The sequence below is a fragment of the Ochotona princeps genome, unplaced genomic scaffold, assembly GCF_030435755.1.
Source record: "Ochotona princeps isolate mOchPri1 unplaced genomic scaffold, mOchPri1.hap1 HAP1_SCAFFOLD_2592, whole genome shotgun sequence".
In the NCBI taxonomy this organism is placed as follows: Eukaryota; Metazoa; Chordata; class Mammalia; order Lagomorpha; family Ochotonidae; genus Ochotona; species Ochotona princeps.
This window is the reverse complement of record NW_026697881.1, coordinates 28581-42437: the sequence shown is the minus strand read 5'-3', so window position 1 is coordinate 42437 and position 13857 is coordinate 28581. Positions and strand designations below refer to the sequence as shown.

At 41.5% G+C, this 13857-nt stretch overlaps 1 protein-coding gene across 1 annotated transcript; it reads left to right on the top strand.

Annotated features, from left to right (window-relative positions):
* Window positions 1-203: 203 nt before the first annotated feature.
* LOC131479061 (uncharacterized) lies at window positions 204-13509 on the top strand. The gene is made up of 9 exons (XM_058659680.1): window positions 204-535; window positions 2029-2233; window positions 2782-2889; window positions 5304-5648; window positions 6929-6992; window positions 8590-8681; window positions 10946-11086; window positions 11813-12183; window positions 13410-13509. The coding sequence occupies exons 1-9, from the start codon at window positions 204-206 to the stop codon at window positions 13507-13509; spliced, it is 1758 nt and encodes a 585-aa protein (XP_058515663.1).
* The last annotated feature ends 348 nt before the right edge of the window (window positions 13510-13857 follow it).

The following is a 13857-nucleotide window of genomic DNA, read 5'->3' as shown; positions in this document are numbered from 1 at the left end:
CAGTTGATATGGTGGGCTTCATGCTTTAATAAATACGTATATGTGTTGCGTCTACAATCTAATGGAGGTGGCGATATAATCTCTCACAGCTATGCATGATACGTAGTACTGGTGGTGGGGCTGCTGCTGCTGATGCTGCTGCTGTTTACGCTTTAGGGGGAATAGACAGTGGAGCTTCAGCATCTCTGTGAAAGCTAACAGAAATGGAGCACGAGGGAAATAGAAGCAGCAATGCTGCTTCGGCGGCAGCAGAGGAAAGAGCCAGCAGCACGAGCAGCAGCAGCAGCGGGAGCAATGCTGATTCTGGACATAATGCAGCCACAGTGGACGGCGGACCCTGTACTACTAACGACACTGCAGAAACGCAGAAAACCGAAAGCGAGTTGTTAAAGGAGAAGGCGAGCGAGGGCCTACGTGTGCTGATTGAACAGAAGCCTCCATCGACACCGGACGGTGCTCTTCTACAGCAACATGAAGAAAAACATGTTGAGTGTGCTCAGCTTCTTGAACATATGCAGCGCCTCCTCGTGAAACGGTTAGGTCTTGTTTCGTCGTTCTGCTAGTAGAAAAGTGTTGCTTCTCTTTCAGATATGACATATATATTTATATGTGTCTATATATGTATGTGTTGTATGGTTATTAAAGAGAGAGTACTGTTTCTCGTTTATATATATCTGTATATATATATATATATTATATGGTTGCTGAAGACAGAAAACGCTTCCTCATTCATATATATCTGTATACGTGTATTTCTTCATATATATATATTATATTGTTGCTGAAGACAGAGTTTTACGCTTCCTCATTCATATATGTATATATATATATATATGTATACGTGTATTTCTTCATATATACATATATATTAGATGGTTGCTGAAGACAAAGCACGCTTCCTCATTTATACGTATATATATATATTATATGGTTGCTGAAGACAAAGCACGCTTCCTCATATATATATATATGTACATATATATATATATGTGTACGTGTATTTCTTCATATATATATATATATATATATATTATATGGTTGCTGAAGAGAAAGCACGCTTTTATATATATATATATATATGTGTACGTTAATTTCTTATATATATATTATATGTTTGCTGAAGACAGAGTTTTACACTTCCTCATTCGAATATATATGTATGCGTGTATTATATCGTTGTCAGCGTTGCCGAAAAGAAAAGAAAGTGCTGTTGCTTATTCAAGTTATATATATATTTATGTAGCGTTTCTAAGACGAAGTGTACATTCTCATACGTACATATTATACGGTTGCTTGAAAGACAATGGGGTTTTGCAAGATGTGATTATGTACTGAGACTCAGTATGTGATTGAAAAATAGAAAAACCGAGACAAAACGTTTCTTCTACTTTGTAGATATTCACAGCACTCCACATGCAAGAAGTATAGTGAACTGCTTCTACGTTAATGCCAAACACACATACACACATAGCGGCTTTTGGTAAGAAAAAGAACCTTCGAATACTAGTATGGCTTCGATGCGAGAAGTATACTGAGAGCTGCCTCTGTGTGAATGTCGCACAAACACACACACAAACACCAGGTCTGAAAAGGAGTTTTTGAATATGAGCAGGGGTTCTCAGCGACGAGTATAATGAACGAAAACAGCCACTCAGAAAGCATATGAAAGTGCCTTTACATATATATATATATATATATATCGCCTTTTGAAGAGACATATATAAGACGACTTCCATCAAGTGAACAATTTCGAGCCAACGTTTACAAGTAGAAGTCTTCCGACCTCTTCCTAATGAAGTGCTGCGCAGATATATGTATGCATCATTTATGTGTGTTTCTTCTCTGTCTACATCTATCTTTCATAGCCCCATATATGTATTTATGTATATATATATTCTATAGTAAGCACCTGCTTTAGACGATGGAGAGTATTGAAGTCACCGCTGTTGACGTTTGGAGACTGCACAGCCTTCATAAGTAAGGGATGAGGCTTTTCCTCTTTTTTTCTTTTGGTGCGTGTTTCTGCAGACTCTACCACGAATTCACACTTGCATCGATGGCTTACCTCGCGCCGCTCGCGCTGTTAGAGACCAGCAGCAGCACCGTTGAGATGGCGAGCGACCGTGCAAATAGTGCAGGTCCACTAGCAGCTGCTGCTGCGCTCTCCTTCCCTCCCTTTCCTGCCGGCTACCCCACTTTCGCTCCATTTGAGCGTGTCACGTTTTTTCATCGGGTGATTGCGCCCTTGCGCCCAAAACTCGATTTACCCGCGTTCCTTCGCCTTCTCGCTGCTGTTTGTGAAGACCTCGGTAGGTTCTTTCACGAGTTGCCTGTACTTTCCGTGTCTTCTCTTTTACTCATGATGACGTTGTATTCACAAAGACAGTGAGACAGAGAAACGGAGGAAGAGAAATGGAGAGAACAAAGACGGTGCTATATATGTGTACCCCTAAGTCTTCTTTCTGCCTTGTGTTCGTCTTTGTGTCTCTCTCTTTTTCTGTATGTGTATATGTGTGTATATCTATATACGTATAGAAAAGTCGTATTATTTTTTTTTGCCAAAAAATATATATGTCACACTATGCCATACATGTGCTGCATATACATATATATAGTGACACTACTTTTTCTTTCTTTTCGAATGATTGTGAAATGTTGTATTCCTACAAGGTAGCTCTGAAGAAGATTTGTCTGTATGTGTGTTTGTGTATATTTATATATATGTATTCATATGTGCGTTCGTTTGAGAGATACTAGCAGTTTAATATGTTGTCGCCAAAGCTGCTGCGCAGCAGATATCGCACTGTAAATGTGAGGTTCTCTGCTACTGTACAAATGGAAGAAAAGAAGAAGGAGGAGGAGGATAACGACGACGACGAGGTGGCTGATGTTAGCTAGTGACCCTATATATGTATTTACATATGGTAGTACGCATACATATATATATATATATATATGTATATCCACAAATATATATATATTTATACGTATATCTATATATATGTTTGTATATAAATGTGTGTATTATATTGTTCAGTGCGTTCTAATGGGAAGGAATATCCGGTATGTACGTCTACAAGGGAGCTGTTACCACTAATACTACTACTACTACCACTACTACTACTACTATACCTTAATTATAGATGGGCTGCTGCTCAAGTGTTTGGAGGCGGCTGGTATTTCTGTAGTCACCCAAGTACATATGCGATAAGATGACGGTCTGACAGCTAAACTGTGTGGCAGTCGAGGGTGGTGTGTGGTTGAAAAATTTCAAATAAATATATTATTCCTCTTCTATGCATAAAGTGCAGATGGTTGCCTCTCAGACACATCAACACTCTCTTACGTACTCAAAATAGTCACACATATACATGTAAACAGAAACATCTATAACTATATATATCTCTCTGTTTATATATATATATATATGCGTGGGAAGAAAAGCGTATGGCACACATGGGAGGCATGAAGAAGTGTGTAGTAGCATGTTACGTAGTAAGACATATTACACTCGTGTTGCTGCTCGAAGAAGCAGCGAGGCGTCTCGTACGCACGACACTTCCGTTTTCAGCCTCTTACATACATATACAAATACATATACATACACATACATATATATTTATACACACATACGTACATACATGCATATATATGTATATACATGTATAGCTAGACATGCATGCATAGGCATACATACATATATATATATATATATATACATTGCTTGATGTTTGCCACTCCTACTAGTCTCCACTACTATTTCCTGCTACACATATAAAACTCTTGTGTTTTTCTGCCTGCAGATACCTGGTCGCTTTCTTGAACGTTATTTTATGTCTTATCGCATACAATTTCACGTCTGTTGTTGCGCATGTTGCCTGCCCCCCATTTACTGCTTCGTCTTCTGAATACGTCGCTCGTCATCTCTTTGCCTATCTCTCTTCTAACATCAGTTGAATGCGTATCTCTCCCCGTGTACTTTCTGTTTGCGTATATAAAATTCTCTTCCATAAGATCTGTCTACATATATGTATATTTCCTTTACTTGTTTACATAAATATTTCTCTCATAGTTATTTGCTTAAATATATCTCTCGTATCACATTTGCTTGCATATATATGTATATATATATATCCCCCTCTCCTATACCATTTGTTCGCATAAACACCTCTTGTATGCCATTTGTCTACACATCCTTCTTGTTACATTTGTTTGCATATCTCTCTGCATATACATTTTTCTTCTATGTGTTTGCATACATATGTATACCCACATATATATATATATATACATATACACATATATATCTCTTATTTATTTGCATATATTTCTTCCTCGTATAAGATTTGTTGGCATGTATATATATCTATCTCTCTCGTACCATTTGTTTGCATATCTCTCTTACACCATTTGTCTACATGTCGCTCTTAGAACAGTTGTCTGCATATTTCTCCGCTACTTTTTGTTTGCATTTCTATCTCTTACCAGTTCCCTGCACGACTCTGTTATACCCTTCGTCTTTCTATCTCTCTTACATGTCTCCGTCTCTCACTTTTACCAGTGCATCCTTCTCTTGTAACATAAGTGTGTACATCTAGCTACACATCAACCACAGAACTCTCGATCGTCTGTCTGCATATATCCGTTTCGTCTTGCCGAATATCTCCATTCTTTTTTTCTGTTTGCATAACTCTTGTTTTACCTGTCTGTACATCTCATTTTTCCATTTTTTTATGCATGTATTTGAATGCTCATCTGTTTATCTCTCTGCAGTCTTCACATGTCTTTATCATCTGATTGCCGCCGCCGGACGTCTCTTCTTCTCTTTGACTCCTGTCTGCACACATGTCATTTTACTAGATTTTTGCATGCCTCTTATTATATGTGAGGTATACCGACAAGATGCGTCCGTGATGCTCTGAATTAATAGTGCGCGGCGGCAACGCAAGGAGTATATATCGTTATCATCTGCTTGCAAATCTTCTTTTTCTGTGTGTGGAAGGAATTCTCTGATACTTTGTCCACAGGATGTATGGGCATATTATTGTGACTCTGGTTTTGTGTGTGTGTGCGCATGCTTCTCTAGTGTGTTTTTATTGTCTGTGCATAGCTGTCACTTGTTTTGTTGTTTGTGTTTGGTGCAGAACCGGTGGACGCACTAGTATTTTTATATGCACATCGTCTGCTGCAAACAAGCGGAGGAGATGGCAGACAGCAGCAAAGCAGTGGCGCTGCCTCAGGAGGCAGCAGCAGCAGTAGTAGTGGAAGTACTGCGAGGAGCTCATCGTCACGATATTCTGGAGGCACTACTAGTAGTAGTAATAGTAGTAGTGGCAATACGACTAGCCAAAGAGCAACAGGAGGTGGATCTGCAGCAGAAGGGAGTGGGGGTTCTCGTGCTGCTGGTGGTGGTAGTAGTGGTACTACAACTGGTGCTACTGCAAGCAGCATCCCTTGCAGGTGCAGCAAGTGCGTTAGAAGCAGAGTTGCTATTCAGATCATGTGAAAGCTATCATTATTCTCGCTACGACCACTTAACCGAGAGCGAAGAAATTCTCGAAGACCTTAAGAAGAAACTCTCCGTTACCATGGGTGTCAGTCCTGTTGCCCAGGCTGCCTTCCATCGTGCAGCTGCTACACTCGCTAAGGTGCGTCTTCTCTCCATATATATTAGTAATAGCATATATATATATATATATATATACTACTGTGGTACATATACTAACATAGCATATGCTATACAAGTACTCATAATATATATTCTGTATATTCATATCAATAAAATAGAGTAGGAGAAGAGCTCGTGTTGCTGTCAGCCCCATATGAGTAAGGGTGTCAGTAGTACGACTGCCACATGTAGTATTGATGTAATCTTCTTTATAAACTCACGTATGACGCGTAACTGTGTGGAGTGAGATAGAGAGAGAGATAGGGAGAAAGAAAGGGAGAGAGAGGAAGAAACAAAGCGAGAGAGAGATAGAGTAAGAAAGATAGAGATATGCTACAGAAGAGGCAGGCGCAACACCGCTACTGTCACCCCCCCCTCACTGTGTATAAAAATGAAAAAGAGGAGGGGAAAGGGAGAAAAGATAAAGAAGAAGGAGAAGCAGTAGCAGTAGCCATGTTAACAACTCGCCCAAAGCGACAGCAAAACGGCATCAGATAAAGCGAATACAAATGAGTTCATGCGTTTGTGAATTTGTTGTGGAAGAGAGAGAATTGCTTGTCACGAAAAAGTAGCTGCAGTAATACGGCCTGGGGAATGCCGGGGGTAGCGACAGTGTCCACAGACTATTCTAACTATGTCTGGATTTGCTGTTGCTCCTTCACTTGGTGCTTCTCTCATATATGCTGCTGGTCTCCTTTCTATACCTACGTCCTGTGTTCTGTATAGACGTACTCCTTGTGCTTGCTGTATGTACGTTGCTGTTAGTAATGTTGCAGTAGCAACTGCATTCTGTACTGCGGCCCACGTACTTTTGCAGTTCTTCTCTATACGCATGTGCTCTTGTATGTGGAGCCCCTACGCGTTGTGGAATCTTCTGCTGCTCTTACACACCGGTTCCTGCTTTCTTCCACTCGATTGTTGCTCTCTCTTCTCCTTTCCAGGTCCCTCAGTGTTTCTCTGCTGGTTCAGTACTCGGTGCTGCTCTGCATGTTGTCATTACTGTTGCAGCTGCTGCTGCTGCTTCCGCAGTGGGTGCTTCCCTCCCCCCGAGTCGGCGACGAGGTCCCGTCGCCCTGTAGCGGGGACACACGCGTGCGCTTGACTCGTTGCAGGTCTTACTGCTCTTCGGACGCTGTTGTACACAAGTTGTGTTTCTTTTTCACGCTTTTCATTCTGTGTGTCTCTTCTGCTGTCTGTCTCTTTGTTCGAGTCTCAGTTTTCGTCTTTTTCTCCTTCTCCTTTGCTGCATGTGCACTTCAGGCACAGGACAAGTATGCCGATTTTTACCACCAGGCAATGATGTTTCTGGCCTACACACCTGCAGGTATGATATCGACAGCGACATGTACATCCGACGCACACGTGCATGGGCGCATGAACCATCATTTCCGTAGGTCTGCTCTTGTACGCGCCTGTGGCAGAAAGGTTGTAGTATGAGCCTCGTACATACGTATGTGTGTAATGAGAGACATATTACATATATATATATATATATATATATATGCATATATATATACATACATATATCTTTCCTCCTCGTACGGAGAAGTGCATGGCAGTGATTGCAAACGGTGATACGACGTGCTGTCTACACTGGGATATCTACAGTCACAACACATATAGAGACATTCACAATGAAAATGGACACATTCACAAAAGCAGCACGTCTAGATACACTCACGACAACAGCACGTATATTTATATGAGATAATACTACGTAGTGGCGTGGAGATGGCAGCACGTATATTCATCTGCGATGAAACTACGTAGTAACGTGGAGATGGGGTGCCGGTGTATTCGTATGTAGTAATACTACGTCGTAACGTGGAGATGCGCAGCATTTAGATTGGTGTATGCTGATAGTACGTATCGCATAGTTGCGTGTATATGTAAGCGATATGGAAGTTTCTCGTTTGGGGAGAGATGCGGTCAAGTGAAGAGGGGCACAGAGAGAGTTTTCTACAAACTGATGGTAAAAAATGTCAGCCTTGCCGCACTGGGCTCTATTTTTGGGGCGTGGCTTTCACGGCCTGAACATGCGTGAAAAACGAACTATTGATAAGTTGTGCTTTCTGCCGCCGTCTCAAGAAATAGAGAAAGAAAGTCGGACAGAGACAGAGGCAGAGAGAGCGCAGAGACATCGAAAGAGAGAGAGAGCGATAGATAAAGCACAGACACAGCGAGAGAAAGGGAGAGAGAGAGATGAAGAAAAACAAAACGACGAGTGACTCTACGCACGGTATCATCGGCAAACATGGAGTGTTGCTAGTCTATGCGGTATGTGGATTTGTGTGAGTGTTGCTGCAGCTGCTGCTATTCTCGATACGCTTTGTACGCAGCTAGCATTCAGAGGGCATATGTGTGTGTGTGAGGGTGGGCTCTCCTGTGACTGCTGCTGCTGCTGATAATGTGTGTGTGTGGGAGTGCTCCCTGCTGTTGCTGCTGCTCCTGCCGTTTTCTCTAGTATGCTGTTTCATACAGCCACCGTCCACAGTGTGTGTGTAAGGGTCGTCTCTGCTGTGGGTGCTGCTGCTGCTGAGTGTGTATGTGTGTGTGTTTATGTGCGTGTGGGTGCTCTCTGCTGTTGCTGCTCGTACTGCTTCTTCTAATGTTCTTTTCTATACAACTAGCGTCCACAGCGTTGTAAGTAAATGTGTATGTGTGTGAGGATGGTCTTTCCTGTTGCAGCTGCTGCTTCGTTTTCTCACACCCTTCATATACAAGTGGACTCCCGAGTGTGTGTAACTGTGTAAGTGTGTCTGTGCTTGTGTGAGGGTAGTCCGTGATGGTGATGGTGGTGGTGCTTTTCCTTCTCCTTCCTCTTTTGCCACCCCGTATTATACACAGCTAGCACCCAGAGTGTGAGAGTGAGAGTGGTCTCTGCTGTTGCCGCTGCTTTTTCTCATATTTTTTGCACACAGCCAGCATTCCCGAAAATGAACGGGTTGGTCTCGCGTATGAAGTGGCAATCGCAGCTCTTGTTGCTCCGGACATTTTCAATTTTGGGGAGCTCGTAAGTCAATCTTTACACACACACACACACACACATACACACATGTACATACGCACATAAACACACATATTGACGCATATAGGCGTCTACAGTTTTATAGGAGTTGGCAATTCGCATCTCATGACATGTATACTCCTACTCAGTGTACTGACCCTGTCTCTGTCTTCATTTGTCTCTATATTTGTATGTTTGTATCTCTGTGCGTATACGTATGCATATGTGTGTGTGTGTGTGCAATTGCCTTAGTGTGTGCACTTGTAAGTGTGCATGCATGCGTAGTGTGGTGTGTATCGGGTCTCTATGCAGGCCTGGGGGAGGGCGGGGTGTCTCTTTTATGTCGCGAAGGACGCCTTTTTAAAACGTCTTTTCACATACATGTCGTAGAGCACTTTTTTTTTCTGTGCGGTCTACGTGGTATTTGTATGGAAGAAAATGCCTCTAGAACCCGAGTCTTTGTGCGTGGTGCACCGGATATGTAACGGTGTCTGTCTGGCGTACGATTCCGGTAGGAGGTTTATTATGTCTGCACCATCGCCCTTACTAATGATGAAATTATCAATATGATTATGCATGAAAAGAAGCGCAGAGACTACCGAACACACTCCTGCAGAGAAAAAGAATGAAAGCGTGTGTATCCATAGATCTTCCTTTCAAACGGTGGTGGCTTCACAGAAAGAGCAGGACGAGGAGAAGGAGAAAAAGGGAAGTCACTCACACATACTCACGTTGGCAGACAATGACACTAGTGTGTGTGCGTGGTTTTCCTCAGGGAGGGTTTAACATTTTTGCAAAGAGAAAGAGTATGATATGATTGTATCAGGGGTTCGGAAATACGCAGACAAAATTAGGATGCACATGTCATTATTAATAGCACTCGCTCAACAGTTCTGCAGAAGTTTAGTACAGTATATCATTTCTGCTCGCCGCTTTAAAAGAGAACTCGACAGCCATGCGGAGGGAGAAATGATACGATTGTGTGCGTGTGTGTGTGCGCATGGAGGTTTTCCGAAAAGAAAGCGGGTACACAGAAAAGTAAAAGAGAAACTGATACACACAACACGCAGAAGAAGCATCAGTACTGACTTATGAAGGTGGGTGTGTGATCAAATGTCAGTGTACGGGTCATGAGACTGAGACGCAGAAATCAGATTGTGGGTATGAACAGGAGAAACTAGCATTATATATACATATATATATATATATGTATATATATATATATATATATGTATACATACAGGCAGCAGACATAGGAATAGGAGGGCATGGGTAGGATGTGAGCAGCAAGGTAGAGAGGAGGGTCATAGCTATCTACATATATATATATATATATTTATGCTTATGTATGTATATATAGCCGACAAGCAGAAAACGATCTGCGGGAGTACGCAGGAGAGAAAAGCAGTTTCAATACAGGCACACACACACACATGTACACACACATACACGCCAAAATGTCGATAGTGCAGGTTTGTGACTACATGAGCACAAGTTTGAGAGTAATGATACTGAGGAGCTCCCTCGCGGGGAGAATATCGTAAAAGTAAGAATAAGAAAAGGACAGTCGAACACAAACATATATATATATATATGCAAAAGTACTGATGTGTCTGAAGATGCGCTGGTGTATGAGCACGAGGTCGAGAGAAATACGATTATGAAGAAGTGCCACGCAAAACAAGTATTGTGGGCTCATTGAGTATTATAACAGAGAGTTTGAAACACAAACACATATACGCAAAAATATATATATATCAAAGGTGTGCTTTTTCTGTATGTGGTGTTTGTCGTGATACTAGCTTCAAATTTTCAGGTTGAGTGCACATACACGTATATGCGCAAAAATATCGGTATGGGGGTATGCAGCGCTTGTATGTGAGGTTTTTGCTGTTATACATTCAGCTCCAGTATATAAAGTAACATATACAAACACATATTTACGCGAAAGTATCGATGTATATATATATGTATATGTATGAAGGTTTGTTGCGCTTCTATATAAATAGTTTTTGTTCCTCTAGTTTGAGCTCCACAATACAGAGTTGAATACACAAGCACATACACATATACGCAATAACGACCATATATATATTTAAGTATGTTGCGCTTCTGGATGAGGTGTTTGCATGTAACCTCTACGTTACAGAGTATACATGTGAACACACATACACATACACACGCAGGCATAACCTTATACAATAATATATATATATATATATATATATGGAAGTCTGTTTTTTCATTGCGTTTTGTTGTTACGTTTTCAGCTTCAGCAGGCATTGGTAATTTCTTCTTTGCAACTACCGGAACATCGGTGGCTGTATGACCTCGTGGACGCATTTCACTGCGGGTCAATGGCGAAATATGACGATACTTGCAATCGCTTTGGGCATCAAATACAATCTACTGTAAGAGTTTTGCAGTAATATGGCAGTACATTCTACTGTTAAGAGTACTGCAGTAGTATGGCAGTAGTATTGCACTAGTACGGCAGTAGTATGGCAGTATTATGGCAGTAGTATAAGCAGCACTCACCCCTATGAAAATAATAATACGTGTATAACAGTAGGCTGCTGTTATAACTGGGATAGTAGGACATTTTAAATTTGCTTTCATGACGGCCTTTGTTTGCTGTAGCTGTCTTCTCAAAATGAATTTCATTCAGTCTCGTTCGTCTGATGCAGCACGTGTCAACACAGTACACAAATGTACGTGTCTATCTCCACGCATATACATATATGCATACTGCGATATGTATATGTATACTGTCATACATATGCTTACTCCGAAAGGTATACGCTCACTGCAATACATGTATACATATGTACTTAATGCTATAGATATTTGTATTTGCTTCTTGCGATATATATGTATATAAGCTTAGTGCTATAAATATGCTTTCTGCTATAGATATATATATATATATATATGCGTACTGCTGTGAACATATGACAAGTACGTGTTGTTCGTCACAACTAGCACTGCTAGCAAGAGCAGTAGTAGGTTCTACTCTAAAGTCTCTTTCAAGGATAGGTATTCTTCACAAAGCGAGTGTTTGCGTCAATCTATGTACCTAAAAAGCGTGTACATGCATGGTTGATGACCTCCTCTTGCTTCCTCTGTGTAATGAATAGGCGTTGGCTGCACACATGCCTGCTCTAAGACGGAAGATCTCCATATCGGCATTGCTGCGCTTGGCTTTCACGCATTCAGCAGCAGGAGCAGCTACAGCCGCAACAGCAGCAGAAGGGCCTGACAGCAGCAACCCCCTGTGTGCTGTGGAGAATAATACTACCAGAACAGCAGGCTCAGACTTGAAGCCCATGGCAGCTCGTAGTCTGAGTTTTCAGGCAGTCGCAAGTACATGCAAAGTAGCACTTGACGAAGTGGAGTTGTTAGTAATGAGCGCTATGAGCAAACAACTACTTCGTGGCTCTATAGATCAAGTCAACAGAGAAGTTAATATATCTTGGGTCAGACCTGCGCTTCTTCTTGATGAAACAGGGTAAGTCTCCACTGCTTTAAATGTGATATAATATATATAGAGTTCTACAGTCATATACACACGTCAGTCAACGTAGAACATGTAATATCTGTTGTTGCTTCATGCACCTACAGAAACATATATCTACATATATATATATATACATACATGAATATATATATATATATATGTAGGTATTATATATATATGTATATACATGCATACACATACATATGTACATGAATATCAATATATGTATATGTAGGTGGACTGAAGGTACATTCAGTATGCATAATGGAAAAGGCTCACAGACGAATGGAAGACTATTTGCAGAATGGTCTTGTGTGCGTTCGCCTTAACTTATGTGCTGATCAAGATAGACTAGCGAGAATATATATATATATATATGGGTTGATAGTGCTGGCGCATTATGACGTGTGAGGCTAGGTGCTATCTACTTGTATATACATATATATATATATATATATATATATATATATATATGGTGTTTTCCGGGCGTTCGTTGTGTCTAGTATGCGCACGCAGAACGTTTGTGAACAATGCTAGATAAACCAAAGAGATTATCCTTGCGTGATGACTAGCCAGCTAGTGGAGGACACCCTATATATAGCACTCATATGTCTTGGTGTGGTGGGTGTGGTACAGCCCTTTACGCGTGAGACGTTAGCATTTGTCTTGTGCTTTCAGTAAACATGGGAGACATCCATAGACATGCTTGTATGACAGTACTACTGCTACTACTACCAAGATGTTTCGGTTTTGCGTCATATTCGTTGCTGTGTGCGTCATCACCTGCTTGTTGCTTCGTGTCTATTCACGTATATATATGTATATATACTTGTGTACGCGTCTATGTTAGACATGATGACGTATGTACGAATACGCGGGGAAAACGTTAGATATGGACGACGGTAGACGGCGCTGTTGGGCAGTACACACACGTATAAATATATACAAGAGAAAGAGATAGATACGGTGATTTCTCTGTGTATCGTATCTGACGTGTACATGTATGTGGTGGCGTCAACTACTGTAGTGCATACGTGCCTGCGGAATGGTAGAGAATATACGTGTGTGTGGAAAAACACATGTGCTCGTATCTATCAGTGTGTATATGTAATCTGTCACATGACAAGAGCTCACGTGTATTATGTACATGTGTCTGTCTCTGTCTCTGTCTCTGTGTGTGTTTGTGCGGTTGTATGTGTCTTCCTCGCTTCTCACAGGATGGCGTGTCTGCAAGAACGACTCCTGCGCTGGGTGGCAAGTGCACAGCAACTTCATCAGCATTTACAAGGTCAAACAGCGGAATTGCTTGGGTCTTGAGAAGAGGGCGTTGATGTATGCGTAAATACTTGGAGCACGCGTTTCTCTTTTTATATCACTACTCCTGCTAATCTGAGTCTATTTATATACATACAGTCGGAGGCTTTGAATTCTCTCTCGGCTGTGTGCATGCGTGACTACGCGCTTCGGGCCTGCTGCCCCCCAAAGAGACCCGCGAATACAAAGAAAGACGCTTCTCGGGTCAAATAGGAATTTGGCAGCTTCTATACGTCTTGCTACACATCCTTCCATCATTGTATATATGTGTGTTTGCACTGGCGCTAGTTTTGCGGCAAACACGCGCACACACACACACGGCGCAGATGTAGAGGGAGACGTATACACTCA